Source organism: Mustelus asterias, chromosome 5 (assembly GCF_964213995.1).
Source record: "Mustelus asterias chromosome 5, sMusAst1.hap1.1, whole genome shotgun sequence".
NCBI lineage: Eukaryota > Metazoa > Chordata > Chondrichthyes > Carcharhiniformes > Triakidae > Mustelus > Mustelus asterias.
In genome coordinates this window covers 90,337,906-90,363,782 of record NC_135805.1, presented here as the reverse complement: position 1 = coordinate 90,363,782, position 25,877 = coordinate 90,337,906, and the positions used below count along the sequence as shown (strand labels likewise).

At 40.8% G+C, this 25,877-nt stretch overlaps 1 protein-coding gene across 5 annotated transcripts in view; it reads right to left on the bottom strand.

Moving 5' to 3' along the window:
- Positions 1-793: 793 nt before the first annotated feature.
- Positions 794-25,877, bottom strand: part of LOC144493688 (microtubule-associated protein RP/EB family member 3-like) — a 71,226-nt gene continuing 46,142 nt past the window's right edge. For 3 of the 5 annotated variants that reach the window (XM_078213033.1, XM_078213034.1, XM_078213037.1), the window contains 5 exons: positions 24,866-25,067; positions 17,085-17,227; positions 12,830-12,913; positions 7,248-7,400; positions 794-1,610 (listed from right to left, as the gene is read on the bottom strand). In XM_078213033.1, coding sequence (XP_078069159.1) covers positions 1,545-1,610; positions 7,248-7,400; positions 12,830-12,913; positions 17,085-17,227; positions 24,866-25,067 — 648 coding nt within the window. In that variant the 3' untranslated portion in view covers positions 794-1,544. The remainder of the gene's footprint in view (positions 1,611-7,247; positions 7,401-12,829; positions 12,914-17,084; positions 17,228-24,865; positions 25,068-25,877) is intronic. The other 2 variants (XM_078213036.1, XM_078213035.1) reach the window with 1 other exon arrangement.

Here is a 25,877-nt window from a genome sequence, read left to right as displayed (position 1 = left end):
TAAAGCACTGGTTAGGCCCCATTTGGAGTACTGTGAGCAATTTTGGGCCCCACACCTCAGGAAGGACATACTGGCACTGGAGCGGGTCCAGCGGAGATTCACACGGATGATCCCAGGAATGGTAGGCCTGACATACGATGAACGTCTGAGGATCGTGGGATTATATTCATTGGAGTTTAGGAGGTTGAGGGGAGATCTGATAGAAACTTACAAGATAATGAACGGCTTAGATAGGATGGACGTAGGGAAGTTGTTTCCATTAACAGGGGAGACTAGGACGCGGGGGCACAGCCTTAGAATAAAAGGGAGTCACTTTAGAACAGAGATGAGGAGAAATTTCTTCAGCCAGAGAGTGGTGGGTCTGTGGAATTCATTGCCACAGAGGGCTGTGGAGGCCGAGACGTTGAGCGTCTTCAAGACAGAAATTGATAAATTCTTGATTTCTCGAGGAATTAAGGGCTATGGGGAGAGAGCGGGTAAATGGAGTTGAAATCAACCATGATTGAATGGTGGAGTGGACTCGATGGGCCGAATGGCCTTACTTCCGCTCCTATGTCTTATGGTCTAAGTCCAACACAAAAATATAAATATCAAACAGGTCAGTATAATTTGATAGCAAATTTGCTGCTGAAATGACTATCCAATGACAGTACAGGTACACAAGCTACCCAACTGCACAATCACCATTGTGATGTCAGAATTCAAACCGATTTCATCTTTCTTCAGCAAGTTCTACTTTATTAACTATATAGAGTTTAATGTTTAGCTAGCAAGATAGAGATTAAATAAAACATTTTCTTCTGTTATTTTTCACACGTTTATTTTAAATAAAACTTCACAGATGCAAGTTTTTTCGCACACTAGTGTCATGGGCACGGTATCAGAGGTGGTGCAACACGTGATGTCAAAGGCATATTTTAGTGGTTTCTGATGAAAAGCAGCTGGAACCAAGTTAATTTGATCTTAGTCACATCATAAAAGTATCCCTTATTCCTCATGTTTATAGCAAACTATAATAAATAATCCCCTTAAAAGCACTATTAAACATTACACTCCAGACTTCTTCATTCTGCGAAGTATGATTTTCTGTGTTTAAAAGCCAGCAATTTGCATAAAACTGTAAAGACACCATCTTCTGTTTCACGTCACCATCTCCTAAAATCTCCAGGTTCTTTCAGATGTTAGAAAATGACCCAAGTATATCCAAGCTGTTTCAATTTAAAAAGAAACCCAAACTACATGCTGCATATAACACAAAGGCAATCAACTTGCATCATCATGTATTTCCAATTACTTTCAAACCAAAGTGCAAGTTATTCATTTAAGAAAAATATACAAATTAAATATATTTTATAATACAATCTGCCAGTAATAGTGATGAAGATGACAGCTTTAGCAATCTGTGATACAGAATGCACAGAATTGTGATTGTGCAGTGGCTGTACAAACGCAATTCAAAATAATGTTAATAAACAGCCCAGGTGGGGTTCTCAATCACAGAGAGAAGACAGATAGGGAGAGAAATGGGTAACAATTACAGAGGCTTAGTATTCATCCTGGTCATCTGCTGGGTGATTTATAATATCATCCTCTGGAGGAGCAAATCCTTCCTGCAGAATGAAAACACAAACACAGAGTGCATTGAATCAGCAGCGCTGGATCGATGCAACAGCAGCATACATTTCTATAGCACTTCTAACATGATAAAATGGCCCAACCTGCTTCAAAGAAACATTATCAAACAGAATTTGACTCAGCGATAACACTGAAGAAATTCAATAAAATTGAGACTGCTGAAAATGCAACTGCTGCCAATGGGATTGCTGTAACTCTTTTAGTGTCACTACATCTGAATTGTATGCTTTATAAATAGTTAATCACAAGATATCACAGCTGAAGCCATCAGGCATAAGAAATATTCATTGACCAGCAAAATAAACCAAGTCCAAGCAATAATTATCAATGCAAAATGCTAATTTGGCTTGCCTGGGTCCCAATTAATGCAATACATGAATAACCATGACGTGTCAGATATTCCGGGTGACACGTCTTCTAACTTTCCTCCAAAATGTGGGTTTTCCTGCATGATGTTTTTGACAAATGACAAAACTTCTTATCTGGATTCAAAGCATTTTTCATGTTGTCATAGAAATGTGCAGCATAAGGAGGCCATTCAGCCAGTCATGTCTGTGCTGGCTCTTTGAAAGAACCATATTGTTTGATATAATTTGTCACATGTATTGGGATACAGTGAAAAGTATTGTTTCGTGCGTGCTATACAGCCAAAAACATACCGTTCATAGAATAGGGGAGAAGGAAAGGAAGGGTGCAGAACATAGTGTTACAGTCATAGCTAGGGTGTAGAGAAAGATCAACTTAATATATAGAAGGTCCATTCACTCCTGCCTTTTTGTATACAATCCTGTAAGTTCCTCGTCCTCAAGTACCAACTCTCTAAAATGATTAATGGAATCAGCCTCTATCTTTTCAGGTGGGATGTTCCAGCTCCCAAAAATTCAATTTGCCAGATGAATTAGGTTTTAATAAAATAGGTGGAGGAAACCTATCATCTTGAAAAGCTCTATTAAATCCAGATCTTCTCTGTTCAAAGGAGAAGAGTACTAACATTCCCAATCTCTCTTTATAAGTGAAGCTTCTTAGCCCGAGAACATACTGCTAAACTTCCTCTTGTACTGTAAGGCCTTTACATCTTTCCTGAAGTGTAATGCCCAGAATTATCCACAATACTTATTTGAGACCTGACTAGTAATTTATAAAATTCTAGCACAATCTCTTTGCTTTTATATTCCATGTCTCTTTATAAACCCAACTAACTCTTTTTTATCCACCTGAACAACACCTTTGCCAGCATTAAGGATCTGCGCATTGGGACATTAAGATCTCCTCTGTTCATCCAGACATTTAAATTTTTTTTCATTTGTCATATACACTTTCCATATTAACCTTCCTCAAGTGCATCACCTCCCTCTGCCATGCTTCTGCCTTATTAACTATTCTGTCTATAAAAACAGTCATTTGGTAGTACAGAACTTGGCTATTGCTGAAAAAAAGAGATATGCTGTTGAAGTTTTTCATCTTGCGCATATCAGGACAGAGTTGCAAGGATATCAGATCTGTAAGAGAACAACAATTTATAATGTGTGAGAAGAGGGTGCTGTTGGTTGGCAAGTGGACTCTGACTGGTAGAGGCATTGCCATGAAGAATGCACCAGAGAACCGATAGCTGCCATGGTTTCGTTTAAATTCAAACCAGGCAGGTCAACTCTGACTAGTCAAGGCATTGCCATGGGGAATGAACCAGGGAATGGCTAGCCCCAATTTTTTAGTTGAAAAAGATAATGCACAGAGACGTTCTCTCTGTTTGCAAAGGACAAGGCTGTGTGTGTGAATACATGTAGCTTCTAGCATACACAAGTGAGCCAAACTGTGAGCCTAATTTATAATCTTAAATTGGCTGAAAATGTAATTCCTGGATCAATCAGTATCATTTAGTAAACGTTGTCCAATTGTTGGATCACATCTAATGTTGGACATTATGTTCTGAGTTTTGCGAGCACTGACAGCTTGAATATGGTCATTAAGTTATGTAAGGGAATTGTTACATGCAGTTATGGATTCAAATATAGATGTATCATCTACGTATCAGATATATGCAAAGGTAGGCAGTTTTAGGTCATTCCTTCGAAGACACGTTTCTTGCGGAAACTGACAAAGCTGTTTGCGAGAGCTGGACCTAAAGGAGGTCCCATAGCAACACCATCTATTTGCATACACGCGATGTCATTAAAACTAAACTCAACTGAACGAGTTGCTGAGTTCATAAGTTTAATGGACTCTGACAATGTCGCACATCTAGATCACCATGATATAGTGATCTGGTGAAAATATCTATGGTTTCCATGAGCAGTACATTAGTAAGCTAATAATGTTGAACAAGCATATGGAGAAGGCATTGCTATTGATATGCCTTTATGGTCTTCACAAAATGAAAGAATGATTCACCCTGTATGCGGGAAAGTTTGCTCAGAGCTGGGTGTAGCAACCATTTGGCCAGTTCATGGTTCAGATAAGATAGAGCTAAAGGGGTATCATTTTTTGTGTGCCTTGGGGGGTCCATACATACTCCCAGTGAGCCATGAGGGTAAATCCTATCATATATACCACCCAGCAACTCATTACCCCTGCACAAGTCCAGCAAATGTTTCTGGAGTTTGCCTTTGATCAGGGCTGTGTGCTCATGCTTACTGATAGATCCAATGGATATGAATTTGAAGAACGGCATTAATTTTATTGATATAGTCACACTTTTAAGGATGACTATTCCAGTTCCATTGTCGGGCTTACAGATATGTATGCCTGTGTTGGCCTTGAGGTCTTGTAATGCTATCAGGCATTTGCACTACAAGTGAAAATCAGCCAAAATGTTGAGCATCTCGCAATGTGTGCACTAAATCAGCTAGGTGCACTTTCAAGCACTCAGAATCTTCAGTGAACATTGGTTTATGGCAGGATAGCTGGAAATAGAGGAATTTAAACTCAGCAAAACTCTCCCTGTCTGATGACGGATGAAGGTACACCAAAATTGAAGCCATGTGCGAGTACAAACTCCTCATGTGCCTTCATCAAACAGGAAGAGTTCAAATTCCTCTATTTCTTCAATACTTCCTTAATTGTGGTGCCCAACTGGACGCAATACTCCAGCTGAGGCTGAACCAGTTTTTTGCACAAGCTTAATATAACTTTCTTGCTTTTGTAATCTATGCCACCATTGATAAAGCCAAGGATACCATATGCTTTCCTGACTGTTCGCTCAGAGTGTCCTGCCACCTTCACTGATTTATGCATATATATGCCCAGGTTGCTTTGCTTCGGCACCCCTTTTAGAACTGTAATGTTTATTTTATATTGCTTCTCCACGTTCTTCCTGGCAAAATTAATTCACTTCACACTTCTCTACATTAAGTTTCATCTGCCACTTGTCTGCCAAATCCACCAAACTGTTTATGTCCTTTTGAAGTTTACTATCCTCCTCACAGTTCATAATACTTAAAAGTTTTGTATAATCTGCAAATTTAGAAATTGTGCAATTTACACCAAGGTCCAGGCCATTAATATATATGAGGGAAAGCAGTGGTCCAAACACCAACCCCTGTGGAACTCCAAAATAAATCTTCGAAAGTGCACCTAGCTGATTTAGTGCACACATGGCAAGATGCTCAACATTTTGGCTGATTTTCACTTGTAGTGCAAATGCCTGATAGCATTACGAGACCTCAAGGCCAACACAGGCATACATATCTGTAAGCCCGACAACGGAACTGGAATAGTCATCCTTAAAAGTGTCTGAAGAACAAAAGTTAACGCCTACTCTGTTTCCTGTCACTTGGCCAATTTCATATTTACTGTGCTACTCTCCCTTTTATTCAAGGAGTTCCAATATGTGAAAAACATCCACCTACCATTGCACTTTGCTTCCTATCACTGATGTAGTGTAAACATAAAGGGTAGAATGAAGTGGAAGTAAAATTAGCTGGCTGCCAAGCTGGGCAAATTAAGAAGGCTTATGCTACATCACAACTGAATCATAGCACCTACAGTGCAGAAGGAGGCCATTTTGGCCCATCGAGCCTGCACCGACAATAATCCCACCCAGGTCCTATCCCCGTAACCCCATGTATTTACCCACCTGATCCCCCTCACATTAAGGGGCAATTTATCATCGTCAATTCACCTAACCCACACATCTTTGGACTGTGGGAAGAAGCTGGAGCACCCGGAGGAAACTCACGCAGACACGGGGAGAATGTGCAAACTCCACACAGACAGTGACCCGAGGCGGGAATTGAACCCAAGTCCCTGGCGCTGTGAGGCAGCAGTGTTAACCACTGTGCCACCGTGCTGCCCATGCTGTTATATGAACTCTCACCGACCGTAATGCCAATTGAATGGCCACTGAGAGTTGAACATGATGTAAAATGAAATTGTACACATTAAACTGGATGTGTTTTTAAAAAAATAATGTTGTAAATTATATAAGGGGCTACCCTGGATTGTTAGGAGTGTGTAAAAACAATTAGAGTATAACTTTACAATACATGTTGGAGCTAACTGAGCTAAGGGCACAAATTCATTTCTGGTGCAAAATCAAGTACACATGAAGGAAATGCCTGGGCCGAGGGCAACAAGAAGAAGTTTCAACAAGAAATATAAAGTAGCTTCTCACTAAAATGAGTTGGCCCCTGGCAACCAGCTCCAAATTTGAAAATACATGGGAGTGAGGCAACCTCCGCAACAAAGTTACTGCCCTAAAAAGACAATGCCAAAGTTATCAGTCAGCCTGTCAGTGAAGGCTGGCAAATTACAAGTTTAGGGAAATGTAGTCCCTGAAATGCTTCTATAGGTCAGAAAAAATTACATATACAGCAAAGGAATAGGCCTTTCTGTCCAACCAGTTCATGCCAGTGTTTATGCTCCAATCAAGCCTCCTCCCATCTTTCCTTATCTAAATCTATCATTGTAACATTCCATTCTCTTCGTCCCCATATGTTTGGTGAGCTTACGTTTGCTTCAACCATTTCCTGTGGCAGTGAGGTCATATGCTCATCAATCTTTGGGTAAAGAAGTTTCTTCCAAATTCCTTATTGAATTTTTTGGTGACTATCTTATATTGGTGATCTCTATTTATGTTCTTCCCCACAAGAAGAAACATTTTGTGGGCTGCCATTCATAATTAGCTAAGTGAAACGGCTTCAAACAACATTTCCGGCTCACCAGAAATAGTTTATGATAAAGTAGCTGCATTAGTTGATATTAGTGAGATCAGTTGAGACCTTAGAGATCCAAAAGTCAAAAGCAGGTGCATCTCTTCTAATAAAGTTATCATTCAAAGCTCTTTTTTTAGTGAGCTTGAGTATCTTTGGAGGTTACTGCCTGAAACTGGATTAGGTTGATTAGGTCAAAGATGATTCTAAGTCAATACCTTTAATAAAATGGAAAAGACCAAGTAAGAATTTGCTTATGAACCACAAAAATGAGGTCTTACAGTCAATGAGGAGAGAAAAATAAGAAAAATACAATTCAACAAAATGCAAGAGTGAGGAAGAATACTTGACCCTCAAGCCAAGTTAAACATTTTGCTTCGGGGATAATGTACTGTTATTGGTTTTATGATTGTGCTCAATATTGTGTTAACATGATCTAAAAGATAATGTAACGGAAAAACACACCTCAGTTGCATACAGAATCTCCACAATTCTCTGAATAGCAGGGTTGTTTTCACTTTCGTGTTCTTGGCAGATGAGTTCAATATCCCTTAGTTTGCTGAAGTAAAAGTCTCTCTCCTTCTCAAGTCCATCCACTGTCAATTTTAATTCCATTAACTATTAAAAGGAAAAGTGTTAATATGAACATTTTCATAGATTTATTGACATTTACAGCACAGAAGGAAGCTATACGGCACATTATCTCTATGCCGGTCAACAAAGATCTGAATGCACCATTCCCATTTTCCAACGTTTGACCCATAATCCTAGAGGTTACGGCAGCACAAATGAATATCCAAATATTTAAGTGCCGCAAGAGTTTCGATTCAACTACCCTTTCAGGCAGTGACGTCCAAACTCTCCCCACCCTCTGGGTGAAAACCCTTCTCTTCAACTCCCCTCTTAGTCTTCTACCTGTTATCTTAAATCTAAGCCCCCTGGTTATCGATTCCTCTACTAATGGGAAAAAATGCCTTCCTATCCATCCTACCTATGCCCCTCATAATCTTATACACCACCATCATGTCCCCTTTCAACCTTTGCTGTTCCAAGGAAAACAGTCCCAGCCTATCCAATCTTTCCTCATGGCTCAGACCTTCCAGCCCAAGCAACATCCTGGTAAATCTCTGCGCTCTCTCCAGACAATTCACATCCTTCCTGTAATGTGTTAACCAGAACTGCATGCAGTGCTCCAGTTGTGGCCTAACAAGCGTTTCTTTGCAGAAAACTGACAAATGCCCATTTCCCCAATATCTTGTTAAGAACATGCGTGCTAAGCCCCACAACATATGATACTGAGACTGTTTACAGACAAAGGTATTAGAAGAAAACTGCAGTCAGTTTAAAAAATCTGGAGCTATTTTGGGGTATAATCTGTAATCATGCTCATTTTCTGAAGCTCTTAATTGATTATCTTCTCTATTTCTTTATTTATCCGCTAAACTTTGCCCCTGAAAAGAAGATATGCATTGCAGTGTTGAGGTGGGTATCTACAAAACTGGTATGGGACAAGTTGTACCATAGTGGAGCACTCTTCAGCCAAGCAGATGATGCAAGAGCTAAGGTCCTTCAGATTTGAGCATCTGCACTCCATGAAGAGCTAGTAAGTTTGCTTAGGAGGCTGTTTCAAATTTTGATTTTTGATGCTGTCATGCTCAGACTTTTTCATAAGCCAGAATTTGGTCAAGGGGAACACCAGGATTAAAGTTTATTTATTAGCCACAAGTACGCTTACATTAACACCACAATGAAGTTACTGTGAAAATCCCCTAGTCGCCACACTCCAGCACCTGTTCGGGTGCTGAGAGAGAGTTTAGCATAGAAAATGCACCTAACCACTATGTCTTTCGGACCATGGGAGGAAACCGGAGCACACGGAGGAAACCCACACAGACACAGGGAGAACGTGTAGACTCCACACAGACAGCAACCCAAGCCGGATTATTGGGATGTTGCTCATCATTCAGTTTCATGCCATTCAAGGAGATGTTGAGTTCCCTCTTGGTGTTGGCATTGTGGAGATGGAACATATTTGAGACTGTTTTCTTGCTGTCTTACTTAACTTACAGTAGTTGGCCAGCTTTGTAACATCGTTGGTTTTTTAAAATTCATTTGTGGGACATGGGTGTCACTGGCTGGCCAGCATTTATTGCCCATCCCTAGTTGCCCTTGGAGGGCAGTTAAGAGTCAACCATATTGCTGTGACTCTGGAGTCACATGTAGGCCAGACCAGGTAAGGACAGCAGATTTCCTTCCCTAAATTAGTGAAACTAGTATTGCCTCTAGTTTAGAAAATGTCCTAAGAAACACAGCAGACATTATCAGTATAGATTAACTTCTGAGACAGGGTTGGAGACAGATCATTGATTTAGAGGGGGGTTGGGGCTCAACCGTATCTCTGAGGAGGCATTTTTGACTGTTTCCTCCAGGCACTTGACTCATCACCTATGCGTACCCTGAACCATCCATCATGGAGTAGTAGTTCAATGGCATCAGTAACTCATGGAGGCGGACTCTTGAGACTGACAAGAAGACGAGTATGCAAGATTGTGTCATCTGAATAATGTACCAGAAGTGCCAAGAGAAACATGTTTTAGTAAGGAGCTGAAGGAAATTAGCATTAGTAGAGAAATGGTTCTGGGGAAATTTGTGGGACTAAAGATGAATAAATCGCCAGGTCCTGATAATCTTCATCTCAGAGTACTTAAGGTAGTGGCCCTGGAAATAGTAGATCCGTTGGTGTTATTTGCCAAAATTCTTTGGACTCTGGAATAGTTTCTATAGATTGGAGGGTAGCTAATGTAAGCCCACTATTTAAAAAGGGAGGTAAAGAGAAAACAGGGAACTACAGACCAGTGTGCCTAATGTCGGTACTGGGGAAGTTACTAGACTCGATCAAGGATTTCATAACTCGACATTTAGAAGACAGTGGTATAATCAGACAAAGTCAGCACGAATTTACAATAGGGAAATCATGCTTGACGAATCTATTGGAATTTTTTGAGAATGTAACTAGTAGAGTTGACTGAGGAGAACCAGTGGATGTGGTTTATTTAAACTTTCAGAAAGCTTTCGACAACGTCTCACATAACTATGTAAAATTAAAGCACAAGAGATTGCAGGTAATGTCTTGAGATAGATAGAAAGCTGGTTATCAGATAGGAAGAAAAGAGTTGGCATAAATGGGTCTTTTTCTGATTGGCAGTCAGTGACTAATGGAGTTCCGCAGGTATCTGTGTACCATACTGGTGCTCTTCAGTCAAGGACCCCAACTGTTCACATTATACATTAATGATTTGGAAAAGGGAACTGAATGTATTATCTCCAAATTTGCAGATGATACAAAGTTGCGTTGGAGGGCGAGTTGTGAGGAGGATGCTTAGATGGTTCAATGTGATTTGGACAAGCTGAGTGCAAGGGCATCTGCATGGCAGATGCAATATAATGTGGATAAATGTGAGGTTATCCACCTTGGTAGCAATAATAGGAAGACAGATTATTACTTAATTGGGGTCCTTGTGCATCAGTCGCTAAAAGTGCACAGGTACAGCAGGCATTAAAGGCGGCAAATGGTATGTTAGCCTTCATAGTGAAAGGATTTGAGTATCGGGATAGGGATGTTTTGCTGCAATTGTATAAGGCATTGGTGAAGCCACATCTGTGTGTAGCTTTGGTGTCCTTATCTGAGGAAGGATGTCCTTGCTATAGAGAGAATATAGCAAAGGTTTACCAGGCTGATTCCTGGGATGTTAGGTCTATCATATGAGGAGAGACTAAATTGGTTAGGATTATATTCAGTGGAGTTTAGAAGAGTGAGAGGGGATCTCATAGAAACTTATAAAATTCTAACAGGGTTAGACAGGGTAGATTCAGAAAGAATGTTCCCAATGGTGGGGGAGTCCAGAACTAGGGGTCATAGTTTGAGACTAAGGGGGTAAATCTTTTAGAACTGAGATGAGGAGAAATTTGTTCACCCAGAGGGTGGTGAATATGTGGAATTCACTACCACAGAATGTAGTTGAGGCCAAAGTGTTGTGTTTTCAAGAAGAAATTAGATCTAGCTCTTGAGGCTAAAGGGAACAAGGGATATGGGGGTAAAGGGGGATCAGGGTATTGAATTCGATGATCAGCCATGATCAAAATGATTTGCAGAGCAAGCTCAAAGGGCCGAATGACCTAACCATGCTTCTAGTTTCTATATGCTTCAGTAAGATAGAGAAAGACAGCGGCAGTTTTGAGGTTATTTTCAAAGTGATTTTCAATAAGTAGGGCAAGGACATAGTTACATTTACTTCATGCTCGCTGAAAGCTAACTTATTTAGCTTTCAAAATTTTCTTCGCCTCTGGCTCTATTATAGTATGATAAGATATGGAAAAGGATGAATTTAGAAGATCAGTTTCAATGGATTAAGAAAAGATTTATCTCAGGTAAATTGAAGTCAAAGATTTGCAAAATTGTTATGGATCAACTGGCTGCCATTAAAGAGATGGTTCAGGAACAGTGGCAGCACGTATACAAAATTGGTTGAGTGAATGAAAACGAGAGTAATGGCTTACAAAAACAGAAAATGTTGGAAAATCTCAGCAGGTCTGACAGCATCTATGGAGAGAGAACAGACCTCACGTTTCAAGCCTGGGTGACTCTTTGTCGGAGCTGGTTAGAGTAATGGTTTACAATTGGGTTTTCAGACTGAAGGAAGGGATACAGTGGAGTTCACCACAAGGCAGTATTAAGACCACCACTTTTCTGGATACATAATAACTCTCATATGGGTGTAGAGGGCACAATTTCAAAATTTGCAAAGGATAAGTCCTGTGAATTGTGAGGAGGATAGTAATAAACCTCAAGAGGCCGTAATCAGCCTGGTGGAATGGATGCATATGTAGATGACAGATGAAATTTAACACAAAAAAGTATGAACAGGTATATCTTGTTATGAAGAACAAGGAGAGGCAATATAACCTAAAGACTACAATTCTCAAGGATTAAAGGAACAATTCTCATGGGATTACAGGAACAAATATCTGGGAGATTTTCTGCACAGATTGTTCAAAGTGGCAGGGCAGATTGAACAAATAATTAAAAAGGCATATGGGATCCAGGGCTTTATAAATAGAGGCAAAGTGTACAGAAAGCAGTTATGATAAACCTTTTTAAAATACTGGTTTGGCCTCAAATAGTGTATTGTGTCCACACTTTAGGAAGGGTACAAAAGCATTAGAGAGCGTACAGAAATGATTTGGAAGGCTGGCTCCAGGGATGAGGAACTTCAGTTACATGGGTAAATGGAGAGGCTCAGATCATTCTCCTTTGAGAAGAGAAGGTTGAGAGGAGATTTCATAGTTTTTAAATTAATTGAAGGAATGCAGGCTAGTGCAGCATTTATCCCCCATCCCAATTGCCCTCATGGAGTAGAGAAGAACTGAACCTATCGTTGGGAATGGTCGAGGACTAGAAGACATTTACTTATAATCAAAATCAAAAGACCCAAAAGTAGTATGAGGAAAAACGTTTTTGTATAGTGAGTGTTTATAAGCTGAAATGTACAGTTTGACAACTTTATGCTTACATAAACACAAAGAAACTGGTTTGTGTATGTTAATTTCTACTCAAAATCATTTTTAGAATATGATCTGCATTAATTGAAATCTATTTAAAGTTTAGAATTTAATCTTTGCATAATCAATATATGCATGACATGTTACAATTTTACAGTTATTGTTTGCAGTTCTAATTTCATATAAATTCAAACTGAAATTTTAAATGCTAAGATGATCAGAACTCGTGGTTCAACACGATTTCTGCATTTGCTGCACTTATGACTCAGTCAATTTCTACCAATCATTCTTGGAATGGTATCACTGCAATCTTTGATGGCAGAACATTATGGCTATAAGTACATTGATAACATTACATGTATACTGTCTGGTATATGGTTTATGTAAATAAAATAGCTGCACAAAATAAATGAAGCCCATCAAGTCGTTGGCATCATCTAAGTGAGATGAGTGTGAAGATTAATTATCCAGTGCTCAATTATACTTACGTTAACTGATGGCTGTGACAGTTGCTTTATTTTGATCAATAGGTGGGAACGACTCTGGGCCACTTTAGACATCACATTATAACCCTAGACAAAACCTAATCTGAATCAATTTCTCCTACAATAGTACTTGAAAATCTGTCGCCCAATATTGGACAATTTGTAACAGTAATGTGCTTTTATACTGCTAACTTCAAGTTTTATTTCATTTCACATGAAAAACACAATGACCTTGATTTGGAAATAAAAATAATAGTGAGGCTGTCAGCAGAATCTTTGCTATAACGATGCCTCACCTTAGACTCAACATTGAAATACATGAAAGTGTGTGAACTTGTAGTACTTACATAACAGATACCCACTAAGGATTATTCATGTCAGTGAAAGTCATTTTTTAAAGAAATAATAAATGTCAATTACTGCCTAATAAGCCGTTACTGGAAACTAACTTTTACAAGTGTGGTGCCTCATTGCATCAGATTTGAATTATCAGTGGAAATTTTCAAGAGTTTTTTTTTAGTTATCCCTCACTCTTTTATTTTTCGTATCTTAACCCTATTTTCCACTTTACTTTGCTTTCTGAACATGATTTGGCATTGAATTCACTATTTTGGCTTACATTCCTGGTTCAGACTCTGTGACTCAGTAAAGATTCTTCAGTCTGATTAGGTAAGTCATTACTGCATGGCCTGCTCACACAAGGTTTTACAGTCTATAATTTTTTTATTCATGCGTGGAATGTGGGCTGCGCTGGATAGGGCAACAATCATTGCCCATCCCTAATCGCCCTTGAGAAAGTGGTGTTGAGCTGCCTTCTTGAACCATTCTTGTCCATGTGGTGTAAGTATCAGGCACTATCAAGGAGAGAGTTCCAGGATTTTGACCCAGCGATAGTGAAGGAACAGTGATATACTTCCAAGTCAAGATGGGTGAGTGGCTTGGAGGGGAAGTTCTTGATGGTGATTTTCCCATGTGTCAACTGACCTTGTCCTTCTAGATGGTAGCAGTCATGGGTTTGGAAGGTGCTGTCTAAGGAGCCTTGATGAATTCCTGCAGTGCATCTTGGAGATGATATACACCGCTGTGGATGCCAATCAAGAGGGCTGATTTGTCCTGGATTGTGTCAGGCTTTTCAAGTGCTGTTGGAGCTGCACTCATTCCATTACACTCCTGATGTGCCTTGCAGATGGAGGATAGGCTTTGGGAAGTGAGTTACTCGCCATAGGATCCTAGCCTCTGTCCTGCTCTTCTAGCCACAGAACTTATACAACTTGTCCAGTTCAGTTTCTGGACATTGGTAACCCCAAGAATGTTGAAAGTGGGTGATTCAACAATAGTAATGCCATTGAATGTCAATGGGTGATGATTAGATTCTCTCTTATTGGAGATGGTTATTGCCTGGCATTTATGACACAAATGTTACTTGCCACCTACTTACCCCAAGCCTGGACACTATCTAGATCTTATTGCATTTGAAAATGGACTGTGTTTGAGGAGTGGTGAATGGTGCTGAACATTGTGCATTCATCTGCAAACATCCCCATTTCTGACCTTATGATGAAAGGAAGGTCATTGATGAAACTGTTGAAGATGGTTGGGCTAGGACACTACTGCCCTGAGGAACTCCTGCAGTGATGCCCTGTAGCTGAAATGACTGATCTCCAACCACCACAACCATCTTCCTTTGTGCTAGGTATGACTCCAACCGACAAGAGTGTTTTCCCCCTGATTACCATTGACTCCAGTTTTACTAGTGCTCCTTGATGCCACATTCAATAAAATGTAGCCTTGATATCAAGGGCAGTCACTTTCATCTGAACTCTAGAGCTCAGCTCTTTCGTCGATGTTTGAACCAAGGCTGGGTGGCCCTGACGGAACCCAAACTAAGCATAAACGAGTGGGTTATTGTTAAGCAAGTGCCTCTTGACTGCACTGTTGCTGACCTCCTCCATCCTTTACTGACGATTAAGTGTAGACTGATGGGGAGATAATTGGCCAAGTTGGATTTGTCCTGTTTTTTGTGGACAGGCTATCCTTGAGCAATTTTCCACATTGCTGAATAAATGCCAATGTTGTTAGTGTACTGGAACAGCTTGGTTATGGAGCACAAGTCTTCAGTACTATTGCCGGTATACTGTCAAGGCCCATAGCCTCTGCAGTATCCAGTGCCTTCAGATGTTTTTTGATATCATGTGAAGTGAATTAAATTGGCTGAAGACTTGCATCTGCCATGCTGGAGATCTCCAGGGAAGGCTGAGATGGATAATCCACTCAGCACTGCTGAATATTACAGCAAATGCCTCAGCCTTATCTTTTGCACTGATGTGCTGGGCTACCCCATCATTGAGGATGGGGATATTTATGGAGCCTTCTTCTCCAGAATTGTTTAATTATCCATGCGTTGTTTAATTATCCGGTGGCTGTTATGATTTTGTACAGCAGCATGTCTAAGCAAACAAAAGGAAACACAAATGGGCTTTAAGCCACCAAATCTTTCTAACCAGCTAGCTAGAAAAAAAACTGGTGCAAAGAGGTGCACGCAAAAATAAATCTAAATGGGACTGAAGCAACTGCACTCAGAGTAGTAGCGAATGTCCTTTTCAAATGTGATGCTCAAATCATGGGGACATTTCTTTTGGGACACAATTTATTTCCTACATTAAAAATTGTTCTTTACATGAAAAATGCATACTGCTTTTTAAGTTTGCATTTTAGGCAGTGGTAACTATCATCTATTACCAGATTGAAAATACATTTGGCAAATAGAAAAATAGAATTTAATATATATATACAGTTAACTTTGTACAATAATAGTGCATTCATCTTTGCTTCTTTTCTTACATGCATAGAAGGCAAAATTGCTTCAGTAGGTTTTGTATGACTATTTTGGTGTAACAGACCCAGTATTATGGAGGTCATGAGGCTCATTTAATAACTCATACCTCATTTTGCAAGTAGTTAAGAAACCTTTCCGAAGAACATAAGGGGAGGTGATGGCCTGGTGGTATTAGTGCTAGATTATTAATCTATAAACTCAGCGTATGTTCTGGGGACCCAGGTTCAACTCCCGCCACGGCAAGTGGTGGAATTTGAATTCAATAAAAAAGTAATTGGAATTAAGAATCTACTGATGACCATGAAACCATTGTCAATTGTCGGAAAAACCCATCTGGTTCACTAATGTCCTTTAGGGAAGGAAATCTGCCATCCTTACCTGGTCTGGCCTACATGTGACTCCAGAGCCACAGCAATGTGGTTGACTCTCAACTTTCCTCCAAAGGCAACTAGGTATGGGCAATAAAGCCTGGCCAGCCAGCGATGCCACCATGGCCCATGAATGAATAAAGAAAAAATAGTAGGGCATTTGGCCCCTCAGGTGTCCTCCACCATTCAATATGATCATGGCTGAATTAGTTATGGCCTTAACTCCAATTTCCTGCTTCTTCTCTATAACCTTTGACTCCCTTGTAGATCAAACATTGAACTCAGCTTTGAATACATTCAATGACCAGAATCCACTGCTTGCTGGATAGAGAATTCCAACAATTAGCGACCCACAGAGAAGAAATTCTTCAATTCTGTCTTAAGTCCTTATTTTGAAGATGTGTCCCCTAGTTCTAGATTCACAGATGAGGGAAAACAATTCTTCCAGCATCTACCCTGATACATGGCTTTGTGAAAAGTACGCAATGTGTTTTTTAAAAACGCACTGGATATTTAGAGAAAAACTTCCGCTTTCTCAGAAATGTAATTTGTAACATTTGTTCCCTTTAAAAAATTAAATAAATTAGGAAAGGTTCAGTACTTGTACATTGTCAATTGGAAGAACTGGACTGGATGGATTGAATGTGATTATTCATTCCAAGTACATTCATGTCTTTGCTTAATAGCTTTGTTAATAGTTTTTCCTCCAAAAATCTAAAAATTTATTTAGTAAGAGAATATTAATTTGTAACATATTGATAAAAGAGTTAATTAGGCTGTTATTCCCTAAACTGAACTTTGTATGGAGATCTCACCAAATGAGGAACGGAGAAGAAACTATAATATGAAGCATAATGAACTGTCCAAGATTCTGCTCACATTTTTACTCCTCTTTTTCAATGTGTCCTTTACTTGTGAAGATGTTGAATATGGAGTTTTTGTTCCATTACTCAATTTTCCCTACTTGGACACTTAATAGGAGGAGCTGAATATTCATATTTTTACTGAGTCTGCAGTCCACATGCAATTAGTTGTAGCACTCAATTAAGTTTACCTGCTGATTCAGCTCTATTATCTGGGCATCTGCATCACTGGCTCCGTTTCTGGCAAAGTGCTGGGCTTTCCTTATACCCATTGAAGATGGTACATTTGGTGTTCTTGTGACCTTTGGCGCTGTTGGAGATGTTCTCTGTGGCACTTAAAGCAGAAATGAAAATAGAAACTTTAGAACAATTTCAAACACTGAATTTGAGTATTTCAGAACTGATTCCTGACCAATATTTTGAAAAGTGAAACATTTTCCGACTGATGAATCTAATCATTTATTCTCTGTATTGGGTGTCGGGTGAGAGATGGAATGGGGTACAATATACTTATATGTTGGAAATTTTCAGGAGACCATTCGTTTTACGAGGACTGACAGGAGTAGGCATTCCAGAAAGTTAACAAGACATGTTATGCAGTATTTATTCAAGGTTGTTTAGAACTGTGAGTCTTTTAATCTTTCAAGTCACATTCACATCACACCATGTTCCAGGTAATGACAATCTCCAATAACAATCCACCCACTTTCCCTTGATATCCATTGCTGCATCTCCCAATCAACATTCTGCAGGCCATCACTGACCAGAAACTTGATCAGCCATATAAATACTGTGGCTACAGAGGTTGAGTATTCCGTGGCATATAACTCAACTTCTGCCTTTTTACCTAGATGTTGAAATGTACAAATGTATTCTCAAAATGTATCCAGGAATAGCTTTAGAAAACTGAAAATTTTATCAACTCTTTGGGCACACCAGCCATTGAGGGGAGGGTGTTGGTGCTGAGGAACAGTTTTCATTTCAGGCACCCGGTGAGATTCCAATTGGTGTAAGGTATAGGATGAAATACTCTCAATTTGCCTGGATGAATACACGCACAACAACACTAAAGCAGCTCAACATCATCCATGAAAAAGCAGCCTGCTTGACTGGCATTCCATTCACTACCTTAAACATTCATTTCCTCTACGATTGCCATGTGTTCACTCTTAAGGCCCCCTCAGAGTTGAGGCAACCTCCCTCCTGCAATGTTGGAGCTCTGGACACCTGGTGGGTCCATAGCTTACTCACCCGCCTGTTGTTAGGGTCAAAGGTCCGGATGCCATACCTAAATGCCACCTAAACACATACGCCTCACTTCTCCAGCCCAGCTGTCTCCAGAAGACCATTAGAGATGTATGGTGACCAGAAGAGGGCAGCTGCAAGTTAGAAGAAGATGGCAGCATTCTGCTTCCCCCACCAGGCCCTGGTCAGAGCAGTGTGAGCACACACAGATGTATATTCCTGGGAGGGGTCCAGAAAGTACACCTGTCTCACCTCTCCAGCCTGGAAGAACATCACAAAGGAGGCCTAGCTCCAGCATATTCCTCACTCTACCATTACCACCAAGCCAGTAGATTAACACTGGTTCAATGAAGACTACAGGAGGACATGCCAGGAGTAGTAGCAGACATATCTAAAAATGATTTGATTTGATTTATTGTCGCATGTATTAGTATACATGTGAAAAGTATTGTTTCTTGCGCACTATACGGACAAAGCATACTGTTCATAGAGAAGGAAACTAGAGAGTGCAGAATGTAATGTTACAGTCACAGCTAGGGTGTAGAGAAAGATCAACTTAATGCAAGGTAGGTCCATTCAAAAGTCTGACTATAGCAGGGAAGAAACTTGAGTCGATTGGTATGTGACCTCAGACTTTTGTATCTTTTTCCCGACGGAAGAAGGTTGGAGAGAAAATGTCTGGGGTGCGTGGGGTCCTTAATTATGCTGGCTGCTTTGCCGAGGCAGCGGGAAGTGTAGACAAAGTCAGTGGATGGGAGGCTGGTTTGCATGATGGATTGGGCTCCATTCACAACCTTTTGCAGTTTCTTGTGGCGTTGGGCAGAGCAGGCTGTGATACAACCAGAAAGAATGCTTTCTATGGTGCAGCTGTAAAAGTTGGTAAGAGTCAGAGCTGACAAGCCAAATTTCCTTGTTCTTCTGAGAAAGTAGAGGCATTGGTGGGCTTTCTTAACTATACTGTCAGCATTGGGGGGGGGGGGGGGGGGGGGGGGACAGAGTCAATCAGAATCGGGGGAAAACTCTCTGCTGGTTGGAGTCACTCACTCTGCTGGTTGCAGACACTCATCAGACTAGAGTGAACGATGGAGGAGTCAGTCCGCATTCTGTCTGATATCTGGCTCTGACATGAGAGGGTCTCAAAGTCAACATGGGAAAGCTGGTGACCCTCATGGACACCTTAGTTCAGCAGGTTTTGCTCGATTTGCACTTGGCCCATGGCCACCACAGATTCCATGGCCATGCACCTTGGTGGAAACCATCCAGATGCAAGTGACAACGGGAAGAGGCACATTGACCTTCTTCCAGGTACACTATCTCAAGGAGTCAGGGTGGGGCCCTCAGGCACCCAAAGGGAGATGACAGCTAGACGCTCTGGAGGCCTTCTCTCAGTACACTCTAAGGGTGAACAGTCACTCTGAATCTGCTCTGCTGGTCACCTCATCCACTCCAGCTGCTGAGGCTGAAGAGGGTGCATCTGCCTGAGAATGGGTCCTTATCAGGTTGGGGCCTTCCAGGCCTTGGGCCACTAGAGGACATACACCAAGGTCATCACAGACATCAGGACACAGCAGTCAGCAGGTTCTCTCCACTTCTATGGTGCAGGCTGCACTCAGGTGTATTGGTATGGTTAGGAAAATTAAGAAATTTTGCATTCATCTTTGGGTCAAAGGCATGCTTCCAATGTAAAAATATTGAATTTTTGTAAATACACGTGATGCTTCTGTAAATGGCTAGATAAACTGAAAGCACTGCAATTGTCTACATTTGGATCATCTTATTTTGAGGTTCACCCATCTCTCCGTTCAGTGATCGTCTCCTTCTGTGAGATTAATATCGATGTTCTAACAATCTCAGTGAAGACAGTATCCTCGCCCTTGTGCGATGTCAGGGAGATGTGTTATTACCAGAAGTGTGTGATTATGTGCTTCTAACCCTTCTTCCTCATGGAAGACCATTGTGTGAGGGCAACTCATCAGCTTTGACTAGCAGCATAGTGTTTCTCCAATGGTAGTGGCCAAAGACAGACAGGAAGAGGCAATCCCTAGCCATGTCCTCATCTCACAGGCTACTGTAGTTTCATCATTATGTGCCAGCAATTGCTTCACCCTAGTTTTTGCATCATTCACGTTCTGTGGACTCTCAGTTCTAAGAGCGAGCGTGTACAGGGCACCTCAGACCTTTACAAAGATCATGGCCTGGTGAATCAGGAGGCCAGCAGGTGCTCGTGTGAATGATGGATTAATGTGACTGGTTGGACATCCCTTAAAATTAAATGGAATGCCACCACAGCATTCAGACCTGAATCCATTTCTGCTTTTACCTTCTTTCCGAAGTATAACATTGAAGACATTAATGTGGAATGGTTTAAGATAGTGAATCTCACAATCTTCTACCTATAGCAGTGGTTCCCAAACTTTTTTCACTGGGCTGCACTTTCGGAATAAAAAATTGCTCGCGCCACACCAAATTTTTTATTGATAATAAATACATTCAAAAACAAAAAACAATTCCTAGCAGTGCTTGATTCATAACATAGAACACAACTACTTTATAATATGATCATGGGACATCCAGAAAGTATAAAACAATGCTCGTTTAAACCATGTTTAAATGTTTCTTTTATTGTCCTTGAATCTTCCCGCCACACTTGCCATCCTCTCTCGCCGCACCAGTGTGGCGCGCCGCACCCTTTGAGAACCACTGACCTATAGGAACTATAATGGTCTGGAGATTTCAGCTCTATCTGCATTGTCACTAATATTGTCCTGTCTTTGAAGCTCTGCCACCCACAATGTGGTGACCAGGAATGCCATCCCAGAAATCTGGTCCACCTTTTGCCTCTCATTATTTCAGCTTCCCTGCCGTTTGGCCTTTCACACCTCCTATTCTCTCTATGGACTGCCATTTGCAGCCTTTCCCCTTGTTTTTGTGGCTGTGACTCATCTTTCATTCCCTCACTCTACAGTAAAAATATCTCCCACTTTCTATGCCTTTTAGCTTAACAACGGTAATCTGGACTCAAAACGTCAGCTCTTCTTCTTCCTTACAGATGCTGCCAAACTTGCTGTGATTTTCCAGCATTTTCTCTTTTGGTCTCTGCCTCCCTTGTTCTCCTTCCTCCTCCAGTACATTGCAAAGAATTCCTGTCCCTCTGTCTTCCATTGTGCTACTTTCCCATCCCAGCCCTTTGTGAAGCCTTCCTTCCCCAGTGCCCTGTGTTCACCCTTCCCCACCCCACCGGCCCCTTGCAAAGCTTTCTGTCTCCAATGCCCATGCGTTGGCCCTTCCTCATCCCACCTCTCCAAATCCGTTGCAAAGCATTTCTTCCCACTGCCCTCATGTGTTCACCCTTCTCCAAACCATCACCAACCAAACCCTTTGTAAAGAATTCCTCGCTCATTACCCACTCGCACATGTTCACCCTCACTCCCACTTCCCCAGTCCACATGCTGACCTGTCTGAGTACAGCTGGTAGTCATGATGTGGAGATGCCGGCGTTGGACTGGGGTAAACACAGTAAGAAGTCTCACACCAGTTTGAAGTCCAACAGGTTTATTTGAAAGCAAAATCCACTAGGTTTCGGAGTGCTTGCTGCTCCCCTCACCTGACGAAGAAGCAGCAAGCGCTCCGAAAGCTAGTGGATTTTGCTACCAAATAAACCTATTGGACTTTAACCTGGTGTTGTGAGACTTCTTACTCTGAGTACAGCTGCACAGTGGTGTCCTTCTGGACAACGGTGGCACCCACAGGGAGCAGATCATCCCTAAACCCCACCCTCGGTCAGAATATTAGTCAGTGTCTGAAAGTTGAGCCATGCCTGAGCACCACTGCAGTGGTTTCCTTGTGACTGTAGAGGCAAGCACTGGGAACAGAGCAACCCTACAGGCCTCGCAGTTTGCCTTTCTAGCAGCATTGCTACAAGTCTAGCGCTATGGAAGGTAGGCTATTTGTGTGCAGTCACTACAAAGTCTTGACCGAAATGATGTCCAACATGTGCACATCATCCTTTGACAAACAAGTTTCAGACTGGCATGGTTTCCCACTTGTATGACACAAATTGTAAGTATTGATGAGATGGCAATTAATGCAAATGGCGTTTATGCCACTACTCAGCAGGATACCCGACCTGCCATTAACCCACCATTGGGAGAATCACAAACATTTTCCAACTTTTTGCCTGCTGCTGGTTTCACTGCTCCCACCTGCCATGAAACCTGCCGCGAGTGGGATGGCAGAATTCTGCTCACTGTCTCTTCCGATGACCTGTACCACTCTGATTGCAACTTCTCTGACTAACCACCAAGGCCAGACTTAATGACTTGCGAACTCCAAACTTTTCTAAACCCCAAGATGATCTTTAAATACCATATTCAGGCATTTCTCAAGAGGTTCTGCACTTCTGGAACAAATCACTCTCAAAATTGCTGACATCTTTACCAACACTTTCATTGACACGTGTAAACTGAGTTGAGATGTTTTCTCATAACAGCATCATATGATCTGTGTTAGGGCCTCAATTATTCACGATATTTATTAACAACTTGGATAATGGCGTAGAAAGCCATATATTCAAACTTGCTGATGACAAAGTTAGGCAGTATTGTAGACAGTGTAGTTGATATCAACAAGATCAACTATTATTTTTGTCTTTAACTGGACAAAGTACAGTTCAATCTACCATACTGAAGGGAAGGTTATTATGGGAACGGGCAACACAGCAAAGACAGTCCCACACTCTGGAATCCCAGATCATGAGGGGTTCTGGGGTAGCTGACAAATCCTACCTAACCATAATAGCTCTCCAGAATCAACCACTTGTCCTTTATGTTATCTCATCACCATACACTCAATACAGTGTTATTCGAGTATATATAATTACAAGCAACTCAGCATTTCAAGAGATATATTTTTAAGTATTGTCCAAGCACAATTAATGATGACCTTAAAATCCATTACAAAAAAACTCTGAACAGTCTCATCATTCCATTTCAAAATGCAAGAAAATTCCCTACATCAAACATCCCTGTGATATTTTCTCATTTTAAAAGTGTTCCCATTTATCTGTAATACCCATTAGGCCTGCAGGTGGCACAGTGGTAGGCAGTTTAAAGGCACTAAGTTAACAGTGTTTCTATATTCTGGTATTTTGAGTCAGTTTGCAGTTACGCTTCTGGACACTGCATTGCTGTGCAAAGGTTATTCTACTTATTATGTTTTATTAAAGTATACTCATTAGTGTATATTTAAATAATTTATTATTCCCTGCTGCTTCCTTTTACTCTGATGGCTCTAGTCAAAGTTAAAGTACTCCCTCCAGATGTCTTGCTTTCTTGACATCAAAGGCATTCATCTGTCATTTCTCTCCTGGGGTCGCTTCTACTCCCATTCCCTTTCTGATTCCCTGTCTAAGTACCTTCCTCCTCTTCCCTCCACAGAACATAAATGTTAATCAATTCATCTTACTTACACCAAGTTTAGGTTCCCATTTTCTTTTATAGCCTGTAATATTCCCCCTCTTTAGGTTATTATACAGTACATTTCTGTATTTGTGACATATATATATAAATGATTTGGAAGAAGGTGTAACTGGTGTAATCAGCAAGTTTGCGGATGACACGAAGATGGCTGGAATTGCGGATAGCGAAGAGCATTGTCGGGCAATACAGCAGGATATAGATAGGCTGGAAAATTGGGCGGAGAGGTGGCAGATGGAGTTTAATCCGGATAAATGCGAAGTGATGCATTTTGGAAGAAATAATGTAGGGAGGAGTTATACAATAAATGGCAGAGTCATCAGGAGTATAGAAACACAGAGGGACCTAGGTGTGCAAGTCCACAAATCCTTGAAGGTGGCAACACAGGTGGAGAAGATGGTGAAGAAGGCATATGGTATGCTTGCCTTTATAGGACGGGGTATAGAGTATAAAAGCTGGAGTCTGATGATGCAGCTGTATAGAACGCTGGTTAGGCCACATTTGGAGTACTGCGTCCAGTTCTGGTCGCCGCACTACCAGAAGGACGTGGAGGCATTGGAGAGAGTGCAGAGAAGGTTTACCAGGATGTTGCCTGGTATGGAGGGTCTTAGCTATGAGGAGAGATTGGGTAGACTGGGGTTGTTCTCCTTGGAAAGACGGAGAATGAGGGGAGATCTAATAGAGGTGTACAAGATTATGAAGGGTATAGATAGGGTGAACAGTGGGAAGCTTTTTCCCAGGTCGGAGGTGACGATCACGAGGGGTCACGGGCTCAAGCTGAGAGGGGCGAAGTATAACTCAGACATCAGAGGGACGTTTTTTACACAGAGGGTGGTGGGGGCCTGGAATGCGCTGCCAAGTAGGGTGGTGGAGGCAGGCACGCTGACATCGTTTAAGACTTACCTGGATAGTCACATGAGCAGCCTAGGAATGGAGGGATACAAACAATTGGTCTAGTTGGACCAAGGAGCGGCACAGGCTTGGAGGGCCGAAGGGCCTGTTTCCTGTGCTGTACTGTTCTTTGTAAGCAACTTAGCACTGATCAACACTTGCTACAATGCATTCTGCATTCTGATAACTTACGGTCATAAAGTTTCTTCCCGTCTTCCCTTCATGTATCTTGCATTTATCTTCAGCACATACCCTCTGTATGTAAACTCAACATGAAGTTAAGAGCATTAATTGAGCTATCATTTGAGAGTATGTTCAGAAGGAATGCATTTCCATATTACCACAGGCAACTAGAAATTTACCTGCAGTGCCCACGGGTCTTCTTGGTTTGTTGAATATTTGATCACCTGGGCTGTGCGGCGTAAATACATCTTGTCCTTGTCTTGCCAAAACTGGGTCATATTCCTTTCCATCATAGTTTGCATCGAAGAATTTCTTAAACCACTGAACAAATTCAAAATTGTCTTGGAACTTTCCTTTCACTAATCTTTCTACTGGAATAATCTGAAAACAAAAACAAGAAATAAATTTTTTGTCCAAACTAGTTAATTCTTATTCTTCAAATTAACCTATCCTCCATATACCTATGGGATGGACCAAAGCTATTAAATCCTATATATAAATCTTTCAATGCGTTTGACTCCTGAAAAGTATTACCCAGGATTTGATTGTTCCTTATGAAGATATATAACTCTTCAATTATTTTATTTCAGCAAATAATAATTAAGACAAAATTACCAATTGTAAAGTTTTACTTTTCATTAATGTTTTGCTTACACCTTTCAAGCAATGCTTGTTAAAAAAACACCAAAGGTAGCCCCATCCCAACATCAAAAAAAGAGCAATGGCAGATTGAATAAAGCACGTACAGAGCAGAGTATGAGAAAACTGAACCTAGAAAAATGAGAATAATTTCAAAGAATAGTCCTCATCAAAAAGGTGTGAAACATGAATTATAGACTTTAAAAGAGGTAAATACATTTGGAAAGACTCATCAGTGAATATAAATAATTTACTGGGATTTTTAAAATTTAGTGAGTAATGACCTCCATACAAGACTCTAAAAAGGCAGCTTATGGAATTGATCACAAATTAGATTGGTGGATTCAAAACCTGTTTGCCACAAAGGAAGATGACAATTGAGAAGAATTGCTTGGGAAACAAAGGCGTGCATAGTCAAAGGGCATGTTCTGCGATTTAAATGATAAGAGGATAATTCTGGCAGTATTACAAACATTTAAATGTATGTGACCATGTGAACACATTACAACACATGGATTATATCCCAAGGGTTTGAGCAAACTAATATTTTAT